Raw genomic sequence first — 26,650 nt, 5'->3', positions numbered from 1 at the left:
GAAAAGGAGAAACAGCTTCCTCCGAAGCAATAAATCATCAGTTTACTTCTTACCTTTGAGTTCCTAACAATGACTGGGTAGTTCAGTCCTGGAACAGAATTAGACAAGAGAATGAATTAATACACCAGAAAACTAACAGAACAAGCACCTCGTCACAATCAAGGATCCGGACACAGAATATATTCAAGCTGTGGACATAACCGATGCTGTTGGACACAACTGTATTTATGAATTAATAGGTGGTTTTTATTCTTCCATATGTGTACTAGCTCAGATCCAACCTGCCTTTTAAGATAAAGCACTATCATAAGATTAAACATGCAATATCCAGCTAAATCCGATTTTAGTCGGAGAGAACAACCTTCTTCCTCAATTTTACTATCATTTGCTTTCATCAGCTTTAAACACTTCAGTTGAAGGATGATCTGCCTGCAGGGGGGAAGAAAAAGCTTCAGAACCATGTTTTGAACAAACTCTTCAGCAGAACTGGAGTAAATAGAGGGTAATAAAACCTGCCTTACCATCTTCACTTTCTGAAGGGCTTTCTTTAGCCATCTCCATGCCTGTCACTTCAAAATCAGTCAGGATGGTCCCACCTGCTTCCTGGAAGTCCTCGGCGTAGGACTGGGCCACTTGTTTGTAATTCACAATGCCGGTGTACGGGGAATCAAGGGCCATCAGCCCCTGGAACAGTATTGAGATACAGAAGAAAAGTGAGGGCTGGGTGTTGCTCCTCAATACAGAGAATATTTCACATGGAATAATGTGCATTGCTGCTGTTTGCTGACAACTAGTATGGAGAAAACTACTTAAAGTGGATTAAGTGATCACATAACTACAGCATAAACAAGTCTTGCTGACAGAGAACTTAACGATAAAACAGGTTACCTCAACTTCAGCTAATACGTGCTGATTTTTCACCATACACTACGCAATTCCACCTGCAAGTGGTCACTTGGGAGTTCCACCTGATGCACAGATGCAATAAAAGATCAATGATTTCATCTCAACACTTGGGGCATTGCAACCAGAGAGGAAAGTCCCCTCCGAGCTGGACAACAGCCCATCCTTGTCCTGGCAGAACGCAAGGCCCAAGTCCAGCGTGTCGCTAGAATTGTTAATGTTTCTCAGAGGTGTTTGACTCTCTTTATATCAAAAAGGCTCAGTTTCTCACAGTTTTTATCACGTTAGATGGCACCACAACACTTTTCTAGTTCCGGCTGTAAAATAAGGATAGCAGGACTGCTTTTATCTCAGGGAGATGCTGCAAGTGTAGCGACACCAAAAGACTCTAAGCTGCTCAGACATGACAATACCAGAAGCCACTTACATGCCCACAACAACCAGAACGGTTGGTAAAACTGTATCTTACACTAAACCTTCCTCCCCACTTGATGCAGTGCAATATTTTATAACATAACACCACTCAAGTTCCCTTTGCTTAGGAGGAAAGGACTCAGCCCAGCAAACCAGAGCAAACGAAGTGAGACGCATCTGAATCTACTCATTTGCAGCAATAAATGCTCAGCTGGAGCGTGAGCACTTTAAGGAGCAGATACAAAATGTATATGACAAAAAAGAAAGATAAAACCTATTCTGCTCCAGGAAATTTTTGTCTGCAGCTACCACCACTCGAAAGCAGTGAGCAACTCGAAAGCAACGCAGCTACAGATGAAACAGCGTGGGATCATTTATAGCCAGGTTTTCCTCTCAAAGATACACTAAACAACAACAAAGCTGTATTCCAGAAACTACACACATTTCTCCTGCTGTGAAAATAAACAGGCTGAGAAGCGCTACAGCCACGTGTGTAGAAGCACCTGGATTGAAACTGGCTTAATCCGAATCTGCACTTACAGATGCGAAGGGATTTTCCTTTTTGCACTACCAAGCTTTATTGTAAGTTAATTAATTTTAGGGGAAAGGAGCAGAACCATCTCAGCATAAACTCAGATAGAGCAGTTCTAACGTAGGCAAAGGAAAATCTGCCTATCAACCACAAAAACAGAGAAGTAAGCACCTGCAAAGAGAAGGGAAAAAAAAATGCTTGAAACATATTTATGTTAAATTTAAAAATAACGCCACCTGGGAAACTGAGGCCTTATACGCCAAATAAAAATAAGCAAACCCCTTACCCTGCAGAAGGGTTCTTTGGCTTGTATTTCTTTTGGCCCGATGAGTTTGAGCCCTCGGACGTTGTTCTGCAGCCCTCTCTCGTACAGAGCTTTGAGCCTCGGGATTTCATCTTGTTTGACAGCTACAATCAGCTTCGGGAAAGATAACAAGGCGCACCGGTCAGCAAAACACACGGCCAGCTCGGGTTCGGCACCAAGCCCAAGCTAACAAGTGAATGAGCGAATCCAGGGGAGACAAATGTGATTTGTGCCATTAGTTGCACAAGATTCTATAAATACTTACATACATGTATATAATATATGAAGAAGAGTGAAAAAGAGATGTGAAACTGTAACTTAAGTTATTATTGGTGGATAATATAATATTTGCTAGAAGTACCAGGAGACTATAAATCTGAATGTGAAAGAGGAGAATACAATTTTAAAAGAGCCACTGGGATGCTTCCAAAAATAAAACTGAGTTTAACTCAGGATGTACAAATCTCAAATGGCCTCAATACTGTTACAGCAGGGGTGTGTTCTGACGTGGTGTCTAAACTGAACTGCAGCAGCTTCATTTCACCGTGTAGTCAGCTCACGATTATCACACAAGGTTTATCCAGGCTGTGAATTACCTGTGCTAGGTTTGCACAGACCATTCTACTGCCAGACCCGGCCCAGGTCTCCCAAAACCAGCAGCTTTGCCTTGAGAAAGCACCAAGTTCTCCACACCTGGAGCTGCTTCATGTAAAACAAGCCGTAAAGCCTCAACATCACCTTCCCTGGGATGAACTCTGCTGAGGGAGGCGACACGCACAAATTCAGTGTCAGCAAAGGACCAACAACGCTGCTGGGTCAGCGCCAGCCCTGCCCAAGCTCAAACTGACGCCTAAAGAGCAAGTCTGCTGCTCTCTGGGTGCTTTGAGTTGAGAACAGGCTTGGAACTGGAGGTGTCCAGTGGCACAAATCCACAGTGCCATCTTGTGATCGGCAGGAACACAGCCAGGCCAGGACAAACGGCACCAGGATGAGAGGAAACGGCCTCAAGATGCACCAGGGGAGGTTCAGATTGGATATCGTGAACAATTTCTTCCCCAAAGAGCTGTGGGGCATTGGAACAGGCTGCCCAGGGCAGTGCTGGAGTCACCATCCCTGGAGGGTTGGACAGACAGACATGAGGTTCTCAGGGACATGGGGTTAGTGCCACTTGATGATCTTAAGGGTCTTTTCCAACCAAAATGATTCTTTGATTCTGTGGTGCAGGACCCGTCAACACTGCCGCATGCAGGAACCTCTGCTCTGCACTCCGGATTGGGGGCGATCTGTGCCCAGCTCTCAGCTCAGAGAAAGGCTCACAATGCCCAAGATGTTTCTGAGCAACCTGGGAGGGAGGTGAGACAGTCGGGTGATGGTTAAAAGCGACTCAAGGTGGTTCAGACGAGTTGGCTGTGAAGAACTGCAGAGGGACATTCTGAGGCGAACAAGCAACTAACAAAATGGCCGATGAAATTCAATGCAGATAAATGTGAGATGATGATCATATTAAAATCAGGGTTAGCCTCGCGTATAACATGATTGAATCCTTGTTTAACGTTATCACTCAGGACTAACATCTTGTTGGGGTTAGGACAGACACCCCAATGGAAACATCAGCTCAACACGCAGTGACAGCTGAAAAACCCTAAACAGACAGTTAGGAACAACTAGAAAAGGATGCAGGATAATACAGAGAATTCTGCCATTTCGCAGCAAAAATCCAGAGTCTGACCGCACCTCAAATGCTGTGCACAGCCGTGGTCCTCACCTTGTACCAAAGATGCATTAAACTAGAAATGGTTCAGAGAACAAAGACGGTGGGGAGAGTCAAGACAAAGCTGCTCTAAGAAGAATGGCTGAGCAGACTAAGCTGGAAAGGACGACTTTGTGGGAGAAGGGAATATAAAATCATCTGCAACTTGGAAAGCGTCAGCACAGATGAACTGTTCACCACCTCTTTGAACACAAGGGCTAGGGGCCATCAGATGAAGCTTGCAGGAGACAGTTTCAAAACAATGGAACTCTTCACACTGTGGGTTGTTGATATCTGCAACTGCTCAAAGCATGCTCTGGCACAAAAGCTTTTAATGGAAAAACCTTGGAAGGGAAATCCACTGAGAGTCGCTACAGACAAAACGGATCAGCCTCAGAAAACCACCTGAGCTGGGAGAATTAATAATTTGCTTGTCCTGTTCTCATTCCTCCCCGAGTCTCTGTTTACAGACATTTCCAGAAACAGGACACAGGGCTGGGCAGACCCCAAGCTGAACCAGTACAGGCGCTCTTCTGTCCCAGCATTTCGGGCTGTGTTAGCTGGAGGCAAGACAGCACAAATCCACGGAGCTGGGTCACATCTGGAGCTGTTTTGAAGTCACCATGTCTTTTCAAAGCCTGATATGTCAAGAAGCACAGCACGCATACACCCAGAGCCTCTGTGGAGCTCATGGCCCTACACAAGTGTTGCTCCTGGGATATTGCAGCTCAGCCCCCGGATACGGAGAATTACTATTTAGGTCCAGAAAAGGAACTGATTAGAGTTGCTGGAAAATAATAAAACAAAAAGGCACATTCGTCCTGCAGGAAAAGTGTTGCAGAAATTCATCTCCTGGGCGAAAGACCCCTACCAGGCCTGTGCTATACATTGTAACAGACATTATGCAGTCTTCGTTTCCAAAGGTAAAGAACAGGCAGCAGTTCCTGTACCTTGCCACATTGTTTATAGGGTATTCCCTTCTTGTCGCAGTACTCGTAGCAGAGGGCTGCACCCTGCACACACAGCTTGGCCTTCAGAGACCCAGGCGTGTAGTAAATTCCGCTGTGAATCACGCCGCTGTTATGTCCAGTCTGGTGATGAGCTAAATAGAAATAAATACATGTCATTAAAATACACGTTCCATGATTGGCTCGTACCTTCATCACTTCAGCTGCCAGAGGAGCGAGCAATTTGAGGTCCTGCCCTAAGTCGGTGTTACAAGAGATGCTCAAATGAGGGAACTGCAGAGCAAACGCAATCCCTCCGTCTCAAAAGGCTAAAAACCACTGATAAAGCAAGAGCTAGTTAATAATAAACCATCGCAGCTTGCAATGCATCTCATCAACAGAAAGGAAAAGAAAACAACAACAACATCACGAGTTTTTCCTCCAAGAGCAACAACTACAGGCCAATCAAACAAAATTTTCTACATGTTAAAATTAACTTTAAGGAATCTGATTTTAAACTGAAAAGCATCCTTAAGGGCCTCACTTAATGTCTGTGTAACCTTCAGTTTCTTAGGATGTGTTGGCAGGCCTGGTCGGCTTTACAAGCATTTGTGAACTGGATTAGATTGCTGTTGCCTCTTTGTAACCAAGTAAAATGGAGGTGGAAAACAGCAAACATTTCTATTGAAGGAATTTGGGCATATTCTCCCCCTTAAGTTATTATCCCAAATGTCATTCTTGCTTTGTGCTCACACAACTGTTAAGAAGTTCATGTATGTCCCATCTTGGGGATAAAAAACCACTTCCATAACATATGTGTATGATATGAAGAGCAATGTATAGGCTGGCTGATGGAGCCAGTTAGAGCTTGGGCTCATAGGTGTTTTTTGACCAGCAGCTCCCAGACATTTTTAAGCAGTTCTGCTCCCCAGCGACCCTCTGTGTGCACCAACCATCACTGTTTGCTGTTCTCTCCTCTCCTGCCCCTCCAAAAAGCTGTCCTGGCACCGTTTCTCAGTTCATCCTCTCTGCAGGAATAAACAGGACCTGAACCTGCACTGCTCCTCACTGGAGTTGTTCACCCTGCTTGTCCTTCTCCCCAAACCCCAGCTGCTGCAGGAGCCCCGGGTTGGTTAGACCCGTCGCTTTCAAACAGAGCTGTAATATTCGGTCTCTCTTAACTGTAAAGGCCTAATTTGAAGTCCCAGCAGCGAAGCGCAGGCTGATGGCAGCTCTGCCTCTCCACCGCAGGACGTGTCCTGGACAAAGGGAGGAAGAAACCTCCTGTCAGGGCAGGGCCAGCAGTGGAAGCTGCTCTTCCCAGGGGAATCCATCAATCCATCACCCCTTTGGGAACAGGGGCAGACGCTCTCCCATGGCTGGTCACAGAATCACAGGGTGGTTGTGGTTGAAGGGACCTCTGGAGATCCCCCAGTGCAACCCCCCTGCTCACGCAGGGTCCCAGAGCAGATCACACAGGTGGGTCCAGGCGGGTTTGAATGGCTCAGAGAAGGAGACTCCACACCCGCTCTGGGCAGCCTGGGCCAGGCTCTGGCACCTCCCAGCAAAGAAGTTTCTGCTCATGTTCAGATGGAGCCTCCTGTGTTTCAGTCTGTGCCCGGTGCCCCTCACCCTGGCGTTGGGCACCACTGAACAGTCTGGTCACCCACCCAAAATCCGAGCTCCCCTTTACACGTGTGCTCACACAACACTGAGATTTTGCCGCATGCCTCAGGAAAGATTCCCACCAGCCCCACACCTGCTAACCCCGCACCGCGGCTGAGGAGCCCCAGCACGTACCCAGCTCCCGCTCCTTCTCCAGCACGGCGAAGGCCAGCGCAGGGTGCCGCCGGACGAGCTCCCGCGCCGCCGCCAGCCCCACGATCCCCGCTCCCACCACCGCCACATCGAACGTGCTGCGGAGACACACACGGCCCGTCAGCTCCCGCCGCGACCCTGACGGGAGGGCGGCGGGCCCGGCGCCCCATGGCCGCCGTGAGGGCCGCGCTGAGGGGGCGCGGGGAGCGCCCTACGCCCGGGAGGAGGCGGCGGGGCTGGGGTTCTGGTTTGGGCTGGGGCAGGGCCCCCTCCCCGCTCCCTCACCTGCGCTGGCGGCGCTGGCCCCGCCACAGCGCCCCGGCCCCGCCGCCCGCCCGCCGCACCAGTGCCGCCGCCATCTTGGGGGCGGTGAGACCGGCGGGCCCGGCTCCTCCTCCGCGGTCGCTCCGTGAGGGGAAGGTCAGGCCGGGCCGAACTCCGCCGGGTTGGCCGGCTTGGCCCTTGGGGGCAGCCCGGGGGGAGGGATCCCGGGCGGGGCGAGCCCTGGGGCGGCGGCGGGGCCTCCCCTCAGCTGCTGGGCTGACAGCCCCGGTGAGGCCCTGAGGGGAGCCCGGGCTCGGGCCGCTCCCAACCACACCCCGGTTCCCGCTCTCTCCTTTTCCTCAAGAACGTGATGCTTTGGGGAAAACTCGTACCGTCGGCGTGCAGGCGGAGCCCGCTGGTGCCCGGCGTTTGCAGAGCCTTCTGGGGATGGCTGAACGCCGTGTTCAACAAGTAAGGGCCATTAACGGGGTGCAGAGGCCATTAGCGGGATAATCAGGCCATTAATGGGGTGCACAGGGCCATTAATGGGGTGCACAGAGCAATTAGCGGGTCCCAGGGATCCACCGCGGGGTCTGTGAAGAGAGAATGGAGTCCCAGGAGTGGACAGAACGTATGGTATTGAAACGAAGAAGTAAACTTATCAGCAGAGTCAATTATGCTGTTAAGCCCATTCTTTATTTTATCAGCGCAGGGGATCATCCTCCATCTGTGCTCCAAAGGCTGGGTGCTCTGGCGTTGCTTATATTCACATAATTATCACATATGCATTACATTTTTTGAAAATTTTGACATACATTTGTACTAAGAAATAATCGCTGATGTTCATTATAATTTAGTTTCTTACTTACAATGCATCTATTAATTATTAGATAAATATAAACTAAGCACGCTGCTTGTTAACAATGTATCACTCAATCTTCTGTCTCCCTCTTGCCATGGAGAAGGATCTAAAACTTGAAAAACATCCCCTGGTTTTGCAGGTGGTCAGGAAGCATTTAGCATGTCAGTTGGTTCATGATGGGTACGTCTTGTGTAACTTAATCACAGTGTACAGTAATTTAGCATCTTCACTATGATCAGTGCTTTTATTCTTCCCAGATTGCATGCGGGTGCTCAGCGGGGGTTGTTCCTGACCGGTTCCCAGTTACAAGCTGTGCCCTTCTAGAGAGTTGGACTCGATGATCCTTGTGTGTCCCTTCCAAACCAGGACATTCTGTGATTCTGTGGTTCTCTGGTCTTCCTTTGGCTCCCAGCTGCGGTTAAGCCGCTAGCACAACCATTTGCCTTTACTAACTCAGAAAAGCACCTCACCATCCCATCATTCACAACTTGATTCAGCCACATGAGGGTTTCACATTCACTTTTAGAAAGATAAAGCCTTTCTTTGTGAACCTTTCCCTTCCCATAACTTTAGGCAGTAGCTGTTATAATAGTTTTGCCTTGTGTCTGCTCTGTGAAAGGGTTGCAATGTGTAGCTGGTGGCTGGAATAGCTCTGCCAGGTCTCTGCTTGTACCTTCAGTGCTGCTCACCAGACTGAGAAATCCTTCAACTGAACGGATCCAGGGATTTTAACCGATTGCTGAAATGTGTCATTTTGAAATACTGTGATTTTTGACAATCAGGTTTCAGGAATGACATCCACATCACAAGCAACGTTCAGTTTTTATATAAGCAAAATATGTTTGGGGGACAGATTTGCAATTGTCGTAAAGCCTGACTCTGGGTAGAGAAAGGCGTTTTTATCTCTTCTTACAGAATCACAGCATGTCCTGAGTTGGAAGCGACTCACAAGGATCATCGAGTCCAGACATGGAGGAAACAGTCAATTAGAAAGGTTAACATGTGCCAGGTCAAGTTGCATTTGTATTCTTTCTTTTTTTTAACCAAAAGTAACTGCAGTTTAAAGAAAACCTTATGCCTGACTGATGGAGAATCAGCACAATCCAAATAATTACACATAAACCACTGCCAGTAAATCGTATTTTTTTTCAGACATCGTGCACATACCCAAACGACTGTTGTGCGATGGTATTATTGCAAAGCCAATAGATCAGTCGCATTCTAGAAAGCGTGTGGATGCTCTTTGTGTCTCGGCAGGGTGGACTACGACCGGATCCAAGCCGTGGGCCCCGACCGGGCGGCCTCGGAGTGGCTGCTGCGCTGCGGAGCCCTCGTGCGCTACCAGGGCTACCAGAAGTGGCAGCAGGACTACAATGGGCTCCCCACCGGGCCCCTGGGGAAGTACAAGATCGAAGCCATTAACGCCACCGACTCCTGCATCATGTACAGAGGGTTCGACTATTTGGGTAACGTAGCAGACACAGCTGTGCGAAGATGATACATAGCGGTCTTAGTTCTTTCAGTTGCTTCAAAATCTGAATAACTATATAGTTTTCTTGTTTCAGGTCTCCTTTAAATAATAAAAACCAAAATGGGGAACAGACCATTTGTTTTCTTTTATTTGCAGGAGACCTTGAATTTCCTTCATTAATACATTTCTAATTCCGAGCCGTTGTTTATCGCCCAAACTTGTAGAGTTTTTTTGTTACTTGCCTATGTCAAAGCTCCCAGAATCTTACCAAAAGGATACAAACCCTGGGGTTTTCATATATTTGAAGTCCCATAAAGGGACTTTGAAGATTCATTGTGCGTTACGGCCCCACTGTATAGAGGAGCACAGTGGTCTGTGGTTTTGGAGGCAGTTACTAAATTGGCGAGTGAGAATTTAACATCCAGCATGGCTTGTTCCTGGCGTTCTGAAGCAAATCCTCGTTTTTGTCTTTGCAGATGGTCTTGAACACGTTACAGAGATCACGCTGCAGAAGTGCATTTACATACAGGACGAGTGTCTGCAGCGGCTCAGCGAGACCAAGAATCTCCAGAAGAGTCTCCTCCAGCTGAAGATCATTTCCTGCGGGAATGTCACAGATAAAGGCGTCATTGCACTGCACAAGCTGGCGTACGTGAGCTGCTGAGCTCTTCTCACTCCCTACCTGTTTTTTCCCCATGGGATTTTGGGGTTGTGTTGACTGTAGTTTTTGATCACCTTGGTTTCTGCTCCTGAGCCCCTCTTGCAGTTCCTTTCCAGGGCAGGTTTTGATGGTGTCCTGTTGCATGTATTGTCCTTCTGCACCTTACGCCACTTCCCATCGCTCAGTTATCTCGTGCTCGCTGTGGCCTGGAAGGTTTTAGGGCAGAGCTGCGTTTTCTGGCGCTCAAAGCCATTCAGTGTTACACAGAGTCACGAACATCGACAAAAGGGTGATCTGGGGACTTGGATTTCATCCTACAGAATGTTGTTATTATTCAGGACCATCTATATCACTCTCATTATTATTTACATTAAAATAGCTTTTACTAAATTGCTCTTGAAATGATGAAATACTGTTTAATATGAAGGAAGCTTCATGTGGGGGGTCTAGGATCTCTTTTTGACTGAATTTATGGTGAGCTAAAAACTTCAAGTACCCACTTCAGAAAATAAACTTCCATTAGAACCAGTAACCTTTTAAATTCCTTAAAACAACTATGGTAGAATAATCCTTTGTCTAATTGCTGTTTCAACAATTAAATAGTAGCTGCTGACTTTTCTTTTTAAATATTTACAGGAACCTTGAATATTTGTATCTGAGTGACCTTCCTGGAATAAGACAAAAAGAAACTACTGTGCAGATCCTTCAGCAGGCGCTGCCAAACCTGCAGCTGGAGCTGGACTTGGAATAAGCACAACTACACGTAACTGAAATGTATTTGAGTTCTTAGTATTTATCGTATGTTGCATAAATTAAGTTGTAGGCACTGCTGTATTTCCAGCTATGGAAATAAACCCAGATCACCCAAATTACAATTTGAAATAAAAGGTAGACAGGCACACTGTGAGGATATGGATCTGTCCCACAGAAATTGCCACAGAACAGTAGTGGGAAAAGAAAACAGTTTTGCTGTAGCTTTCAGGTAGAAAGAAGATGTTCCTTGCCCAGCAGTAAAACTTGTGCAGTAAAACACATCCAATAAATTGGAAAAACAAGCTACGTTTCTTTTATTGAAAATCAACACAATATTACATCCTGAGATGACACAAAAGCCCAGAATCATTCCAATACATGTACTTAGGTAGAATTCCTGCCTGCGTCTGGCCAGTGTTATCAATTATATTAATGAATTATTTTTGAAAAAAACAACTTCTGTAACACTACAGGCAAGTGACTTCACTATTGACAGAAACAGCAAATAAACCCAACCTCATGATGCAAGGAAGAAACAGGTGGGAGAAACTCTGAAAAGACTAAAGAAACAACAGGTTTTATGATTAGAATGTTCTCCTCCTGCTAATGGTTCCTGCTGCAAAGTCACCATGAGTACCTTTAATGCTTTGTGATATACAAATGCAAGACAGAAGACACACGTAGCTTTAAAGTAGTGCTATTTCAGCGGTTTATAACTACCTGGAGCAGGTTTATAGCTACTATCTGTTCACCGCTCCTCGTGGAATCAGTGACTTAGTCCCAGTCTAAAGCAGTGTCACTGTTTTGCCACAGTGGGACTCAGATTTATTTGGCAAGGTTGCAGTTTGTCTGCCAAGTCTGCAATACAGGCCTTTGGCAAACCAGAGTTCTTAAATTCACACTGTAAACACAGGGTCACAGTGACCCTGAACCAGTACACAATCCTAAACCAGTATACATTCCCAAACTAGTACACAATCCCAAACCAGTATACAACCTGTGCGTCGCTTCCCTCCCATTAGTGACCCAGAGCACGTCGCTTTACAGCCCGTTTTTGTATATATCATAACAGGTATTCACTTAAGTTTTCCACCATGTATCCTCCTTTTGTAAAGTTTGAAATGACTTGAACTTTGAACAATAAATAGTCTTTCGTCTGCCATCCGGTTAGATGTTTGGGAAATGGTAGTTTGATTTCCTTGTTTTGGAGCAGTACTTCTTGTTGTCCAAAGCTGGCAGGATGCTACTGCTGGTTAACTGAGGCAGGTGCTGTAACGAAAGGAGAAGGTACACGGTGTGAAATGAGGAGCAAGCACACATTTCACTGTCAAATGGAATATAAGATATATAACTATTCCTACTGTAACCCTGGACTTTTCACACAAAGAGTTATGGATCTGGAGTTCCGCAACCAGAACACCTCATTAAAGGTGTTTCTTCCAGTCATCCAGGGCAAGAAAAATATTCCTGTTCTATCCTGCGTCAGAGAAATGGGAGAGGGGAATCAGTTTGATCCAGGAATTTGTGCTGCAGCGGTTCTGCACCCTACAGCTCCAGCTTCCCTGTGCGTTACCAGCTCAGCCGTCATGGGGAATCTCCGTAATCTGGGATTCGAAAGCACCAAACAGATCCCAGAGAGCTGCAGATCAAACCAGACGCACGAGCCCGTCCAGTTTGTCCAGCTGTCCTGCTGCTCTTTGTCAGGAGACGCATTCCCAGATAAACCCCGTCTTTCACCCCCAGCGACTCAGGGGAGCTGCGACGCAGAATTCAGTTTGTACCCAGTTACCCTTTGGCCAGGAGGTTCATTTTCTCCTGGGGCTAAAATGAAGATGGGTCCAATGCAGGAGCTCTGTCTCATGTCAGCTGCCAGCACAGGTCCCCCCGCTGGGATCCAAACAAAACCAGCACCCTCCTTAGGCACACAGCATTAAATATGAATACTACTACAAAATGTTACCCCTGGCACGTGCTTCCGAGTCAGCCTGCCTGGTTTCCGAGCTGCCTTTTCGTGTTCTTTCCCCAGATTCGCCGCCTCCCTAATGCTGTCAAAATAGGGATGCTGCAGCAGCTGCTCACACGTCTGCCTCTCCGCGGGGTCCATCCGAAGGCAGCCCTTAGAAAAGATGAAGTAAAAGATCATACAAAACGGTCACTAAACAAGTCTGCACGATTCCAGCTGCTCGCCACAGCCAACGAACATTTCCACAGATACAAGCGTTAATCTTATTTTTTAGTGGATTCTAAGAGTCTGGCTTTTCAGAGTCAGCATGAAACTTGCCAAGCAGCTGATATTGAACAACATGGCAACGGAAGAAATCGCAGCTAGAGGGACAGTTACAAGTGTGCAGTGCAGCAAACCATCAAGTCTCAAAACCCAGTTAATCCCAGAACTCTCATTTGGAATAGAACTTTCTTAAACAGGGGAGTCTGCTACGGCACTGGCTGGGCTGTTCCAGCGTTTAGCATAGAGAATATTGTCCACAGCTGCACCTTCTTTTTATTGTCTCCATCCTCAGTCTCCATTCACTGCATCTTAATGAGGGAATAACATGTTTTCCACCTCCATGAGTGGATTAGAGAGGAGTGGATGAAAAGGCCTCTCTAAATCCCCTCCAGCTCTAATTTTCAATCAAACTCTGAGAATTCAGTAGCCAACCAAACCATTTACCAGCTGGATAAACAAACCAGACTGCGTTTGCTCAGCCTCGGCGCACAGCCCCTCCACCAGCTGCCTTTTTCTTACCTTCATGAGAGCTAAAGCAGAGTATGAAATATTGGGGAATTTCATTTCTAACGGCTCCTGGAAGGAAAAAACAAAAGTGAGCGTACTCCTATTAGCAAGCTTGTCATTCAGCAAATACAGAGACCCAGCTTTCCACAGCGTGAGCTGTACATCACCAAATGCATCTGTCACTCAGGGACCTGCCTGGCATTCCTGAGGCTGGGAGGGGCAGAGATGAAGCAATTGTTTGCCTGCTTTTAGCCAGGGTATCAGTTGAAATGTCACGAGAGGGGTTCAGCCACCTCCAGATAATATTCCAGTGTACACTGGCAGAGGGCAAAGCTTTTGGATAGAGAAAAAATGCTGCACAGCAAAGGACTGGTCGAGCTGAGGGAGCGAGGCTTTTCCAGCCGTGCTTCCAGAGCAGACAGCACGTGTGTGCTGGGTAGGAAAAAGCAGGAACATTTCTCTGCCCAAGCCCCGCATCTCCTCAGCACGCAGACAGATCGCTGCTGAGTGCATCCAGAAGGAGCTCTTACCATGCTCTCTGGGTCTGGAATCCTCACCCCGCTGAAGAACTGGTTGGTGCTGAACACTTGCTGGTGTCTGGGAATAAGATCCCCTTGGACGCAGAATGAAAAAAACAAAGTCAAATTAATTTACTGGTTCTACAGTGCCTGCACTGAACAAGCTTATCCTCTAACAAGGCTGAGAACATCTAAAGAGATGGAGTACCATCAAGTGAGACAGCAAAATGTGCTTCTGTGAAAACTAACGTCCATCTAGGACATCAGCGCATCCTCCGGGCTCTGAGCTTCTCTGCTGTGCAGCAGAGCAGCTTCTATGAATTGTGGCCACTATAGCTGGAGGCTTTGAAAAATACATATTTCTATTTATCTCCCCATGCTAAACACCTGGGTAACTGCGAATTTGGATTTGCACAAGCAAAAAGATCCCTCAGGAGAACCCAGGGAAGGAGGTGGATGAGGCACTAAGCTGCAGGAACACGTCTGCTCTGTGCCAGAGCTAGAGGGTGCTGTGCAAACACCTACCGGGAGCTGAACCCGACTCCAGCCATGCACAGCACCCAGCTGCGGCCAGGGATCCTGCCCAAAGCCCTCGTGAAGATCAGATCAGCAGCTCCGATCACCCGGAGCAACTGGCAGGGGCCGCTGTTTGCTTTGGCCGCGCTCAGAGCGTGGGCAGCTTTGCTGGCGAGCACTGATGGAGGGCGGCGAGCACTGAGCTCCTCGCCACGCTCACGCCGTGGTTCTGCGTTTTCAAAGGAAAAGGATTCCCGAGAGGCAGCGTGTCTGCATAAACAGCTGCGTCTTCTCCGACTGCTGGAATAACACAAGCGTTCCAGCTTCATCGTGATTTAACTCAGACTAGGGGAGATTCTTTTCTGTAGGATGTTGTACAGAAAAGAGCTGAAATGCAGCACCAAAAGCAACATGTGGTAGTTTTTCCCCAATGCAGCTTCATGGCCCTTTTTTGAAGCTTAGAGCACCTCAGAGCAAGCAAAATGTTAAAATCAAACCCATAATGAGCTCGCACAGCAGCCAAATCACCACAATTATACAGCTGCGACCAAGGAGCTTTGCTCTGTAAATTCTGCTGCTCAGTTCATCACCTGGATCAAAAGGGAATTTCTTCTGGCTGGAACCCCATCATTAAAAATAAATTATAGCTTACCTAACCCTGTTCTGGAGAATGAAGCAATCAATGCTTAACTATATTTCAAGCTAATGAACTTATCTCTTTAAAGCCATTAGTCACCTTTATAGTTTCATAAACTGCTGAGTAAAAATTACAATTCTCAGTTCATGGCAACAAATGTCAATTAAAAGTGGGAGTTTGTTCCTTTCCACTCAAGGAATCAGATGATACACACCAGCATCAAATGGAATCAATGAGGCTGCATTAAGTGTTACATGGATAATGGCTCTTTTATTTCATCTCTGTTCCAAATCCAGGTTGGCTTCCCAGAGGCCACCCCAGCTGAAAAGACTGAACAAGATGTGCATGTGTAAGTCATGACAGGAAAACACAGCTGCCTTTCAGGGACAGTAACACCTCAGATACAGCCAGGACCTGCTAAAGGGAGAGACTGAGATCCACTGGGTGCATTCGCCTCCTGGCTAATCCCAATTCCCACCACAGAGGAAACTCCTCCTGTGCAAGTTCTAGCCCTGCCACAGGCATCGGGAAGAATCACAGAATTCCAGCTTGGAAGGGACCTCAAGGATCAGCTGGTCCAACGTTCTTGGCAAAGCACAGTCTGCCCAGCTGCATCTTAAAAGAATCCAGCACTTCCCTGGGGAGATTGTTCCAATGGCTGATTGTTCTCATAATGAGAGGAGGAGAGGAAACAGCCTCAAGTTGCACCAGCGGAGGTCAAGGTTGGATCTTGGGAACAATTTCTTCCCCAAAGGGCTGTGGGGCATTGGAACAGGCTGCCCAGGGCAGTGCTGGAGTCACCATCCCTGGAGGGCTGGACAGACGGACATGAGGTTCTCAGGGACATGGGGCAGTGCCAGGAGTGGGTTATGGTTGGACTCGATCATCCTGAGAGTCTTTTCCAACCTAAATGATTCTGTGAAAAATTTCCCTCTTGTGTCCAACTGGAACCTCCCCAGGAGTAACTTGTACCCATTACCCCTCATCTTTTCCATGTGACTCTTTGTAAAAAGGGAATCTCCATCATCTTTGTAGCCACCCTTTAAATACTGGAACATGGTGGTGAGGTCTCCCTAAGCCTTCTGAATGCTGAACAAGCCCAGCTCTCTCAGCCTTTCCTCCTATAGCAGCTTCCCAGTACCCACATCATCTTTGTGGCCCTTCTCTCAACCCTCTCCACATCTTTTTTTTGTACAGCCGGGACCAAAACTGAACACAGTACCCCAGGCGTGACCTGGAAACGCCGCATCTGGGCCCGGTGCAGAGGGGACACTCACCCAGGGTTCTCCGGATGAGGTAGAGCTGGTCCACATCAGACTTGCCAGGCCACAGGGGAACCCCGGACAGCAGCTCCGCAAACACGCAGCCGATGGCCCACACGTCCACGGGGGGACCGTACTGCGTGTCTCCCACCAGCAGCTCCGGAGAGCGGTACCATCTGGTAGCCACGTAGTCTGTGTAATAATCACTTGGCCCAGCTAGTTCGGGGTCAGGAAGGAGAGAAACAAACAGGAACGTGGGATCAGAACGATGCAGAGGAGCCACTGCCAGCTGTTCCACATATCAGGGCACCTCCTGGGCAGCAATAGCTACAGGAACAGGATGAGTCACTGCCCACTAGCAGAACCCAACTTTGAAAACACTTGGCAAAAATCAAGACCATATTTTTCTCAAATTGAAAATATGCAGAGCTCCACAGCAGGGCCCTGCACCAGCCAGTGGTCAGTTCTCGGAGCCCACGTGATTTGTCTGAACAAGAGCTAAAAAAACCCCAAATTACAGGCTTTTTGACAATGGAAAATGTGAAGCCGTTGATCATAGAGGCAGCGCCTTCTGCCAGAGGGGACTCTCCTGCCAGGGAGCTCCAGCTGCGGCTCCAGCATTGAGTAAGGAACTGCTGGGCAGCTCGGAGATGCCTGAGGCCCAGTGCCATCTACCAGTGCCATCTACCAGTACCAGTTCAGCAGCAGCAGCACGGAGCTCAGGAGTTTGTTTCCAGAGGCGCTTGGCACCGCAGTGTCTGGGCTCGCTCCCTTTCAGCTGGTTTGGGGATCTCTACCCAGCCTTTGGCAGAGATTCTCTGTGGAAACACACCAGCCTTTGTACAGGATGATTTTCATGTGCATCAAAGACAAGTGAGTCTTTACTGGTGTTTGGAAGCCTGATCCTACACTTCATGTGAGCTTTTGTATTTTAACAATCTGTGTAAGTAGCAAGCCAGCACTCACTCAGTATGCGAGCAAATCCGAAGTCACAAAGTTTGATGACTGAGTGCTTGGTTATCAGGATGTTTTCTGGCTTTACATCTCGGTGGATGCACTGGACACAGAAAAAAAGAGAAAACAACAAGGTAAGCAGCAAGTATTTAACCTGGCACTTAATGCAAGTCACTCGATGCAGGTATGTGTAACACCCTCCTAACCCAGGCTGAGCTCTGTGAATATGTGGGGAGGTCCTAATGGGAGGTGATTTTGTGCGTAGGGCCGCCTGGGATCAGTTCTTGGAGCAAGTCCATGAACTGATACTCTAGTATTGTTATATATTACTGATAATCTAGTGGACGAGCAAAGGGGTTTGCTGGAAAAGCTCACAGATGAGATAAGGGCCATGGTTTAGATGTGGGACGTCATCTATTCCTGCAGATATCAGAGCACGCCTGGTGCTCCTGTGGCTCAGCACAGCGGAGACGCAGCCAGGGTTCCGTGCCCAGCTTTGGGATCCCCAGCAGAAGAAAGACCTGGACATAATGGAGCAACTCCAGTGACATGCCATGAAAATGATTACAGGGTTGGGGTAAGGAGGATGATTGAGCTGGGACCATCACTCAACCTGGAGAAGGCTCAGGGGGATCTCATCAATGTGTATGGGAAGGAGTAAAGACAGGAACACCTGATGGGAGGGAGAAAAGACGACCAAGCCGGGCTTTCCTCACTTGTCCAGTGAAAGGACAAGAGGCAATGGGCACAAAAGAACACACAGGAAATTCCATTTAAACATGAGCAATATTTTTTTTTACTGTGAGGGTGGCCAAACACCCAAACAGGTTGCCCAGGGGGTTTATGGGACCTCTGTCCTTGGATATATCCAAACCTGGACTAGGGGAGTTTCTGAGCAGCCTGCTCTAGCTGACCCAGCTTGAGTGGGAGTGCTGGACCAGACGATCTCCAGAGGTCCCTTCCAACCGCAGCGATTCTGCAGTTCTTGAGAAGTCACCTTGCCTGCTGCAGGTTCCCAACAGTCAAGTTTGGGGCTGGGAAAGAGTTTCTGCTGGTCAAACCAGCAGAGAGTTTCATTTCTTCTGTGTATGTGTGACAAGTGTGCTCTACTGAAATCACCAGGGTCTGGCTCAGGTTGTTCCTCCCCTACCATCACCTCAGCGCAGACATCACAGACTTTTCCTAGCTAAGCCGGTGCTAAATCATTCTCTTGTCTCCTCCTGAGGACTGAAATGCTGCTTGTTAAACCAGCATCATGGAGCTCCAAAAAGGGCAGCCGCATAAAACCTCATTACCTGTGATCTACAGCAGGTCAGACTGCACCATCTCATTGTTCCCTCTGCTTTAAAACTCATTAAATCTTTCAGACTGAGCAGGGGAACAGAAAAAAAAGAGGAAAACCAACAAACCCTGGAAGCAGGACAGAGCTATGCCCAAGTTCCTGTGGCTCGGCTGGACATCATTCTCCCAGCAAAGACAAAACAGCCATTCCAGAGTGGCCTCTTCAATTTCAAATATTGGCAGATTAACAAAACCAAAGACAATTACAGCTAAGTTTGCCTAAAGAATTTCTCCAAAAGGCTCCTTTCCTTCCCTGCTGCTATTTCTACAGAATATTTGCCATGCATGTTTCCCTCCAGGGAGCAGAGGAGGGGCTGTAAAACCGGTTTACTGTATCTCATTTTTGAAACCTTTTAACAGGTAACACGGTTCAGTGCCTCTGACTCTCACCAGCAGGACTTTCTGGGCAATCAGAAGCGGTTTGCTCAGGTCTCAGTCCATCAGACGTTAAGCCACTTTTCTAAACGTCAGTTGTAACGATGGCAGAGGGAACGTACCAGGGTATATTCCTGTTCAGCCTGGAAGGGCTTGTCTAAGGTGATCAGAGCGAATTGCTCCTTGACAGCAAACCCAAGTGACCTGTGTGACAGTAAACGCAGCTGTTGTGGGTATACACTAATATTTCAGATAGATGTTTCCTGTTGAAACGGGAAACTCTGTCTGACTTCATCCCATGAAAGCTCCATAACCAGGAAAAACTCCTTCTCCTCCGAAGCCGCACTACAGTGATCGTTAGCGCTGTTCAGGGGACTTACATTGTGTTTATGGCAGAAGCTCACAGCCTGGAGGGTCTGCCACGTTATGCTCTTCACCAGATGCTCCGGCACCCTGTTTTAAAAAAGCACATTTATATTTTGGTCATTAAAAACAACTTTGCTACCACAGAAAAAAGGAAGAGGAGGCCTTTGAGTGCTAACATTGCACAGGGACCCCTCAGCAAAACCGTTGGGGACCAAAGAGAAAAACACGAGGTGCATTTTCTCGTTATAAATAGATTACAAGAAATACATAACAACTCTGACTCATGTCATCGATTGTCCAGAGAGGAATAGGGACGGATGTTCCTACAAGAGTATAAAGCTCTACTACTGTGGTTTGCATCTCCTCTCCTTCCCTCCAATGGCTGGCAAATGCTTCAGAGAGAGAAACCCCCCATTAAAGATCCAACCTCCTCTCTTTCAGTTACTGTGCAACAATTATTTAACTTCCTTGGCTGTTTGCAATGGTCTTCAACAACCCCAGGAAAGGCTGAGGTGACAGTCTTGACACTTTCAAGCTCAAATACAACTTTTTTCATGTGTTTAATACTGAAAAGCTGCCGATTCATCACAAAGAAAAAAAAAATAACAACAAAACCTAAAGCAAACCAATATGAACAATATGCAGGAAGCTGGTCCTTTTCTTTAAGGCACCTTCTGCCGTCAGCACCGAAGGTTTTGTGCATTTTGACACTGTGGTTGTAATGCTAGAGTTTCCTCACAGAAACATCCTAGGAGAGTGCTGCACTGCCAGCCCAAGGGGATGAAGTTGGCCAAATGAGCTGGAAACACGGTGCAAAGAAGCGTGTGCCCACCCGCCTTAATCCTGACCGCAAAAGCCTTGCCCATCTGCCTTCACAAAGATCAAAAGTACGCAACCAGGTGTCATGCGTTTGTTCACACTGGGGTTGTTCCGATGAACAGAATCCAAATGTGAGGTGTTTTCTTCAAAGAGGGTTATCTGTCCTCTCTTCGGATTCCAGGTGACTGGGTTCAAACTGGGGTGACAGCGGCTCACCAGGCACAAAGCCACCGGCTGTCAGTGCTCAATTCTCCTTCCAGAGCTCCACAACAGCGAGAAACAGAATAACAGGCGCTTGTTTACTCAACGCCCATTGGTCTCCTGCAGGCGATTCATTTACCTCCAGGCCTGGAAAATGATTTATGAACTTCTGCTTAGCATTTCCACAGCACCGAGTCACTGCGAAGAATTAGGGACAATGTGTTTAGTGGGAGTGTCATTTGGAATGTGGCAAAGGAACAAGTCCTGTCCTGGAGAATGTTCTTTCTGCCCGTGCAGCTCTCACTTTGTGCCTGTTTAAAGAGCAGGTATTTGACCCTCTGGTTTCACAGAATCACAGAATGGTGATGGTTTTGGTTTGGTTGTGGAGTCTCCTTCTCTGAAGGTGTTCGAACCCGCCTGGACACGACCCTGTGCGTGTTTGCGGAGCTGCTGTCCGGGGTTCCCCTGTGGCCTGGCAAGTCTGACGTGGACCAGCTCTACCTCATCCGGAGAACCCTGGGTGAGTGTCCCCTCTGCACCGGGCCCAGATGCAGCGTTCCAGGCCACGCCTGGGGTACTGTGTTCAGTTTTGGACACTGCTGTACAAAAAAAGGATGCGGAGAGGGTCGAGAGAAGGGCCACAAAGATGATGTGGGGACTGGGAAGCTGCTATAGGAGGAAAGGCTGAGAGAGCTGGGCTTGTTCAGCGCTCAGAAGGCTTAGGGGAGACCTCACCACCATGTTCCAGTATTTAAAGGGTGGTTACAAAGATGATGGAGATTCCCTTTTTGCAAAGAGTCACATGGAAAAGATGAGGGGTAATGGGTACAAGTTACTCCTGGGGAGGTTCCAGTTGGACACAAGAGGGAAATTTTTCACAGAATCATTTAGGTTGGAAAAGACTCTCAGGACGATCGAGTCCAACCATAACCCACTCCTGGCACTGCCCCATGTCCTGAGAACCTCATCTAAACGCCTTTTAAACCCCTCCAGGGCTGGTGACTCCAGCACTGCCCTGGGCAGCCTGTTCCAATGCCCCACAGCCCTTTGGGGAAGAATTTTTTCCTAATATCCAATCAGTGAGACACGAGATGCTCCCAGGCCACTCAAACCAGCCGAAGTTCACCCAAACACTCAGGCTGGGCGCCCTGGTCTCCCCGGTGAGCGGCACCGTGCGGGAACACACGCAGGCTTGCACACAATTCTTGAGGATGTCGTCGCTAAACCCCAGTAACACGGCATGTCCTGTGCGCTGGGCTGAGAAATCTCTCCTGTAATTAATGAAATTCCTCTGGAAACCCTGCAGAGCAGCAACGACACGGACACCCCCCAACTGCTTTGCCCAAAGCTCCCAGCGAGACACAGGCCACTCACCCCCGGGGGTGCTTGTCCAGCTCATGGAGAACCGTGTGGTCGCAGTATTCGAAAACCAGGTGCAGCCGCCGCTTCCTCCTGAACACATCCAGCAGGTTCACCAGGTTGGGGTGTTTCAGTTGCTGCAACACACGGCGGATGGACTGGTCAGTTATTGCACAGGCAGTGGGGTAAAGGTGGGGGGGACACAGTGTTTTTGCCCACAAGGGTCTCAATTCTTTAAGCCAAAACCTTTTACACAAGCACAACACAACGTGAAGAAGCTGCTCAGCTACAGCCCAGCCTGTGGTGTTGTTATTTCGGGAACCGCCCGTGGGCAACAAGTCAGTTTGGCTTCAGCGAGTGCCTCTTAGAAAAGATGCTCATAGATAAAGGATCCGTCACGGTGCCCACGGCTATTCCACCTTTCATCGGAACCACCCAGCCCTTGACGGCACCACCACGAGAAGCAGCTCTCCCTGGGAAATCACACACGGTAAGAGCCCGGAGCTTGGCATTGATGTTTTTTCTCTCATCTTCTTTGCAATGTGAGAGCTAAAACCTGTGTCAGGCGCCACGCAAAGGCCGGGCAAACAACACCCTTCTGGAAACAGCAGCCATGGGAGGGTTTACACACAGATTCGCTCTGTTTTCACCTATTTCCAGCCTTTCCTATGGAATGGGGATCACATGGAGCGTTTCGAGATGGCACAAAGCCCCACTCTGCCACCCACCTCCCATCAAAAGCCCTTTGTCTACAAGGTTATTGGCCGTGCAGAATAATTCATCAGGCCCTACATTTCTCACTGACGAAACACCATCTCACTGCATCCTTGGCAAACACTCAGTTGTTGCCTAAGCCAGGAAATACCTCAACAAACAAACAAACAAGCTGTTACTATTTACAGAGGAAAAGCTGAAAAGATGGTCAAGCAGGTCTGCACTTGTTAAAATCAACATTGTCCTGACAGCTCCTGCCGCAGGGACCTGCGCTGGCGCCGGCTTCGGACCCTTAGGGATGGTGCATTTACCATCTGCATCACAACTGACTTATGCAGTGATTATTTTCATCTTAAGGTCTTTAATATCACTTAAATCTTAATGCTTTTCCTGCATCATCTGCTAAAATGATACAGCTACATGTCAGCTGTTTGCTTCAGATAGGAGAAAAATTTAGGCTGCCTCTCCCGAAAATCTAACTGAAAAATAAGTATTCATGTTTCCTAGATTATGGCTCTTTTAGAGCGGCATCCAGGCTTATTTTGCCTCTTTTCGCAGCAGGTAGAGAATCAGGCCTATGTATTCCTTTGACAGTAACAGTTACACCACTTATTTACATATAAATGCTCAATAAAATAGAGGCTGATCGCACAAAGGAGATTTGAGGAAAGGAAACAGCAGCAATACCACAACCTGCTGCAATTTTGCACTTAATCGCAAATCCGAAAGCGCCTTGTTTCCCAGCAAGCAAATAAGGTAATTCCACGGAAGGAACACTGAGTATCAGTGACAGCAACACAAGTACCTGCGAACAACGTCACACAGAAATCACAGACCAAGGGACTACGAATTTGGGGAATGAAGTATTAAACACAATGGAACATCTTCCTCTGTGGATTTCTGTGGGGTTTTGTTGGCTCTAAAATCCTAAGTCTACACGAATGCATTGTACCCAGTCTGAACAGCACGATCCTTGTAAAAACAAGTCCATTTGAAGTTATTATTTTAAAATTTGTATTAAGCCAACACGCTGCTAACGTGGTTCTTTCATCAGTTCAGTGTGTAAAACCAAGGCTCTTCTGCATGGAAAAGCTGAAGATGGGGAGATGATGGAGGTGTATAAAGCCATGAGCACCCAGCTGGGGTTCCGTATCCCGTCATCCAGCACAAGTTTATAACAAACAAAAGGAAACACTTTTTCACACAACGCGTTCCTAAAGCTGTGGCACTCGCTGCCTCAGGATGCTATGGAGACCAAACGAACACACCAGTTCCAAAAGAGACGGGACAAACTCCCAACGGTTCATGCAAAGCATGAAGCGATAGGTACAACCGGCTCCAGAAATGGGGTGTGTGACAGAAAACCTTACCCCGTCCTCTCACCCTTTCTCCCGGGTTTCTCCTCATCACTAGGAGCTCGTTCTACTGATGTGTTTTACACCAGCCCAACGGTCCCATCTCTGGGGAGTCTCAGCAGTGCCTGATCGGCCAGGACGTCTCTGGCTCCATGGGGACAGTGGCTGGATTGGTCCCTGTCTGATGGGCTCAGTGGGGACTTTGTTCATGCTCCTCCACTTGCCCTTTGCAGGGTCTCGGTTTCCACTGGCACAAATCCTATTCAACGCGTGATGGCTGTGGAGGATCATCCCTGCCCCAGGGTGTCTGTCCCTGGTCAGATGGCTCAGACTTTCACTGGCACCAAACTTCTCCTGAGAAGCTGACTTGGGCACTTCAGCTGCCCCTTCAGCACTCACAGAATCCCAGAATGTGAGGGGTTGGAAGGGCCCTGGAAAGCTCATCCAGTGCAATCCCCCCATGGAGCAGGAACACCCAGCTGAGGTTCCACAGGAAGGTGTCCAGGCGGGTTTGAATGGCTGCACAGAAGGAGACTCCACAACCTCCCTGGGCAGCCTGGGCCAGGCTCTGCCACCCTCACCAGGAACAAGTTTCTTCTCACATTTAAGTGGAACCTCTTCTGTTCCAGTTTAAACCCATTACCCCTTGTCCTGTCACTGGTTGTCACCCAGCAGAGCCTGGCTCCATCCTCCTGACACTGCCCCTTTCCATATTGATCCCCAGGAATGAGTCCCCCCTCAGTCTCCTCTTCTCCAGCTCCAGAGCCCCAGCTCCCTCAGCCTTTCCTCACACGGGAGATGCTCCACTCCCTTCAGCATCTTGGTGGCTGCGCTGGGCTCCCCTTCCCCGCTCCCTCACGCCGTCTCCTCTCTTCCCGCCTCAGACGCCCCCTCTCCTCAGGGCTGCCCTCACGCCCCGGCGCCTCGATTCCTTCCTCAGGGCTCCCCGGGCCCCCCGGCCGCGGTGCCGGGCTGCAATGGCCGGGCTGCAGTGGCCGGGCTGAGCCCGCAATCGCCGCGCAGGGGATTCGGGGGTTCGCGGCGCAGCCCCCCCGTTCCCCGCGGTGCCCGCCCGCCGCCCACCTTGAGCATGCGGATCTCCCGCAGGGCGATCTTCCTGATCACCGGGTCCTCCTCGGACTCCAGGAACTTCTTAATGGCCACCAGCTGGCCGGTGTCCCTGTTGCGGCACTTGAACACGACGCCGTACGAGCCCTCGCCGACCTTGCCCAGCTTCTCGTACCGCTCCATAGCGCCGGCGGGGCCCCCACAGCGCTGGTCCCGGGGCTCGGAGCTCCGCACCCGCCCGCACCCACGGCCCAGCCCGCTCCGCTCCGCCCTGCGCCGCCTCCGCGCAGCTCCCGGGGGCCGGGGCGGGCCCGGGGGAGTCGGTCTCGGTCTCTCCCGGGGGCCGGGGCGGGCCTGCATTGTATCACAGAATCCCAGAACGTCGGGAGTTTGGAAGGGCCCTGGAAAGCTCACCCAGTGCAATCCCCCCATGGAGCAGGAACACCCAGCTGAGGTTCCACAGGAAGGTGTCCAGGCGGGTTTGAATGGCTGCACAGAAGGAGACTCCACACGCCCCCGGGCAGCCTCAACTCATACTATTGACAGCTTTAATTACAGAAAAAAGGTACCAGTCTGGCTTACTCTTTCAATATTATCATAATCTAGATAACATTTGAATACAACGAGCTCATCTGTTTCACTCAGGAACAAAGATAATTAGTTCTGTGCATGGCAAAATATAGAGCAAACAACAACGTGGAAATTGCAAAGGAGTTGTGTGAAGAAGAGAGTGGGATGGATCTGCCCAAAGGGTAGAGGTAGGGGAAATGAGCAACTTGCCCACAGATCAAATTTAGAGCTATGTATCACCACAAAGTGGGCACTAATTTGTCACCTAGTTCCCCACACATTAGCTAGACAAGGAATCCAAATTATGTATCAGCACAAAACCCAGCCATATAAACTACTTCACCAAACTGAAGTTTACTCACAATACCGAGATCTTTCTGTTTTCAAGAAACTAAGGCAATGAAGTAATTGTCTCCCATGGGCCGGCTGCGGCAAAGTGTGTTTCGGCGGAGCCCTGAGGAGCACATAGAGCAGCACGTGGGACCCCACAAGCAGGGGGTCCCCAGGGAGGGAGGGCGTCCCCATGGGGTTTCCCGGGGCCACACGCACCCTTTGGGGCGCCCAGGGTTCACAGGAGCCCTGGGACGTGTCCCCCCTGTACAGTCCAACACCTCAAGTGTTTGGCACCTGCTGAGCTCCCAGAGCCTTTTTCCAGCATTTCCATCTCTTACCTTGTGCATCTGTTTCGATCCGCGGCTCTTCTGCCACTTCCTCAGAGCCCGGTGGAGGTGATCACACGTAAAGGCTGATGCTGAGGTTCAACTGCAGCAGGAACAATCTCCTGCCGAAGAGGAATATTTGTGTGTATTTATCTACAACAACTGGTGGTCGCGCTGTCCAAAGGTGCACCCACAAGCCCCCTTTTCTCTGTCCCTCAGCACATCCCTGAAGACCTAGGACGCAGGTGGACCAAGGGCTGGACCACTTACAGTGCGTAGATGGCCAACGCTTGTACAAACTGCTCCAGACCCTGTTGAGCCCCAGCTGTGAGCGTCGAACGCTCCTGTTCTTGTTTTCTTATGATTCTTATTTTCCTCCTTTAGGGTCCACCAGCCACCACGTTACCTGTGAGACAACTCACCAATGGTTCTGTGGTGGCTCCAGGTGGCTGTGCTGGAGCGGAGCGCCGGGAAGCACCAATCTGGAGAGAGGTTGCTGCGGCTGTTCTGATTTCTGTGCCAT

At 48.8% G+C, this 26,650-nt stretch overlaps 3 protein-coding genes across 5 annotated transcripts in view; 1 reads left to right on the top strand and 2 right to left on the bottom strand.

Annotated features, from left to right (window-relative positions):
• L2HGDH (L-2-hydroxyglutarate dehydrogenase) overlaps positions 1-7,042 on the bottom strand; it is a 13,936-nt gene extending 6,894 nt beyond the window's left edge. The window contains exons 1-6 of one of the 2 annotated variants that reach the window (XM_065838333.2): positions 6,954-7,042; positions 6,651-6,766; positions 4,854-5,005; positions 2,136-2,267; positions 522-684; positions 54-88 (exon numbers count right to left, since the gene is read on the bottom strand). In XM_065838333.2, the coding sequence (XP_065694405.1) occupies positions 54-88; positions 522-684; positions 2,136-2,267; positions 4,854-5,005; positions 6,651-6,766; positions 6,954-7,027 (672 nt within the window). In that variant the 5' untranslated portion in view covers positions 7,028-7,042. The remainder of the gene's footprint in view (positions 1-53; positions 89-521; positions 685-2,135; positions 2,268-4,853; positions 5,006-6,650; positions 6,767-6,953) is intronic. The other variant, XM_071809834.1, reaches the window with a different exon arrangement.
• On the top strand, positions 6,974-10,981 carry DMAC2L (distal membrane arm assembly component 2 like). The gene is made up of 5 exons (XM_065838337.2): positions 6,974-7,113; positions 7,297-7,403; positions 9,052-9,260; positions 9,742-9,913; positions 10,563-10,981. Exons 2-5 carry the CDS (start codon positions 7,303-7,305, stop codon positions 10,675-10,677), a joined length of 597 nt encoding a protein of 198 aa, XP_065694409.1. The 5' UTR covers positions 6,974-7,113; positions 7,297-7,302; the 3' UTR covers positions 10,678-10,981.
• CDKL1 (cyclin dependent kinase like 1) lies at positions 10,966-26,650 on the bottom strand. Of its 2 annotated transcripts, XM_071809835.1 has the most exons (10): positions 26,550-26,650; positions 26,140-26,249; positions 21,777-21,898; positions 19,397-19,469; positions 17,313-17,403; positions 16,362-16,562; positions 13,944-14,026; positions 13,426-13,482; positions 12,640-12,795; positions 10,966-11,948 (listed from the first exon to the last, which is right to left on the bottom strand). In XM_071809835.1, the coding sequence occupies exons 2-10, from the start codon at positions 26,146-26,148 to the stop codon at positions 11,847-11,849; spliced, it is 894 nt and encodes a 297-aa protein (XP_071665936.1). In that variant the 5' UTR covers positions 26,149-26,249; positions 26,550-26,650; the 3' UTR covers positions 10,966-11,846. The 2 variants fall into 2 exon arrangements, with proteins under 2 accessions (XP_071665936.1, XP_065694406.1); XM_065838334.2 differs by lacking the exons at positions 26,140-26,249; positions 26,550-26,650 and adding an exon at positions 24,914-25,298.

Source organism: Patagioenas fasciata, chromosome 5, assembly GCF_037038585.1.
Source record: "Patagioenas fasciata isolate bPatFas1 chromosome 5, bPatFas1.hap1, whole genome shotgun sequence".
NCBI classification, from domain to species: domain Eukaryota; kingdom Metazoa; phylum Chordata; class Aves; order Columbiformes; family Columbidae; genus Patagioenas; species Patagioenas fasciata.
Note: the sequence above shows the minus strand (reverse complement) of the source record. Positions and strands in the feature narration are given on the sequence as shown.

Coding starts and splice junctions, on each gene's coding strand:
- DMAC2L (XM_065838337.2), top strand. CDS start 7,303: ATGCTTTGGGGAAAACTCGTACCGTCGGCGTGCAGGCGGAGCCCGCTG. Junction 7,404..9,051: donor CTGAACGCCGTGTTCAACAA/GTAAGGGCCATT, acceptor GTGTCTCGGCAG/GGTGGACTACGACCGGATCC. Junction 9,914..10,562: donor ATTGCACTGCACAAGCTGGC/GTACGTGAGCTG, acceptor AAATATTTACAG/GAACCTTGAATATTTGTATC.
- CDKL1 (XM_065838334.2), bottom strand. CDS start 25,258: ATGCAGGCCCGCCCCGGCCCCCGGGAGAGACCGAGACCGACTCCCCCG. Junction 21,899..24,913: donor GGGAGATCCGCATGCTCAAG/GTGGGCGGCGGG, acceptor CGTGTGTTGCAG/CAACTGAAACACCCCAACCT. Junction 17,404..19,396: donor GCTTCTGCCATAAACACAAT/GTAAGTCCCCTG, acceptor TTCTGTGTCCAG/TGCATCCACCGAGATGTAAA.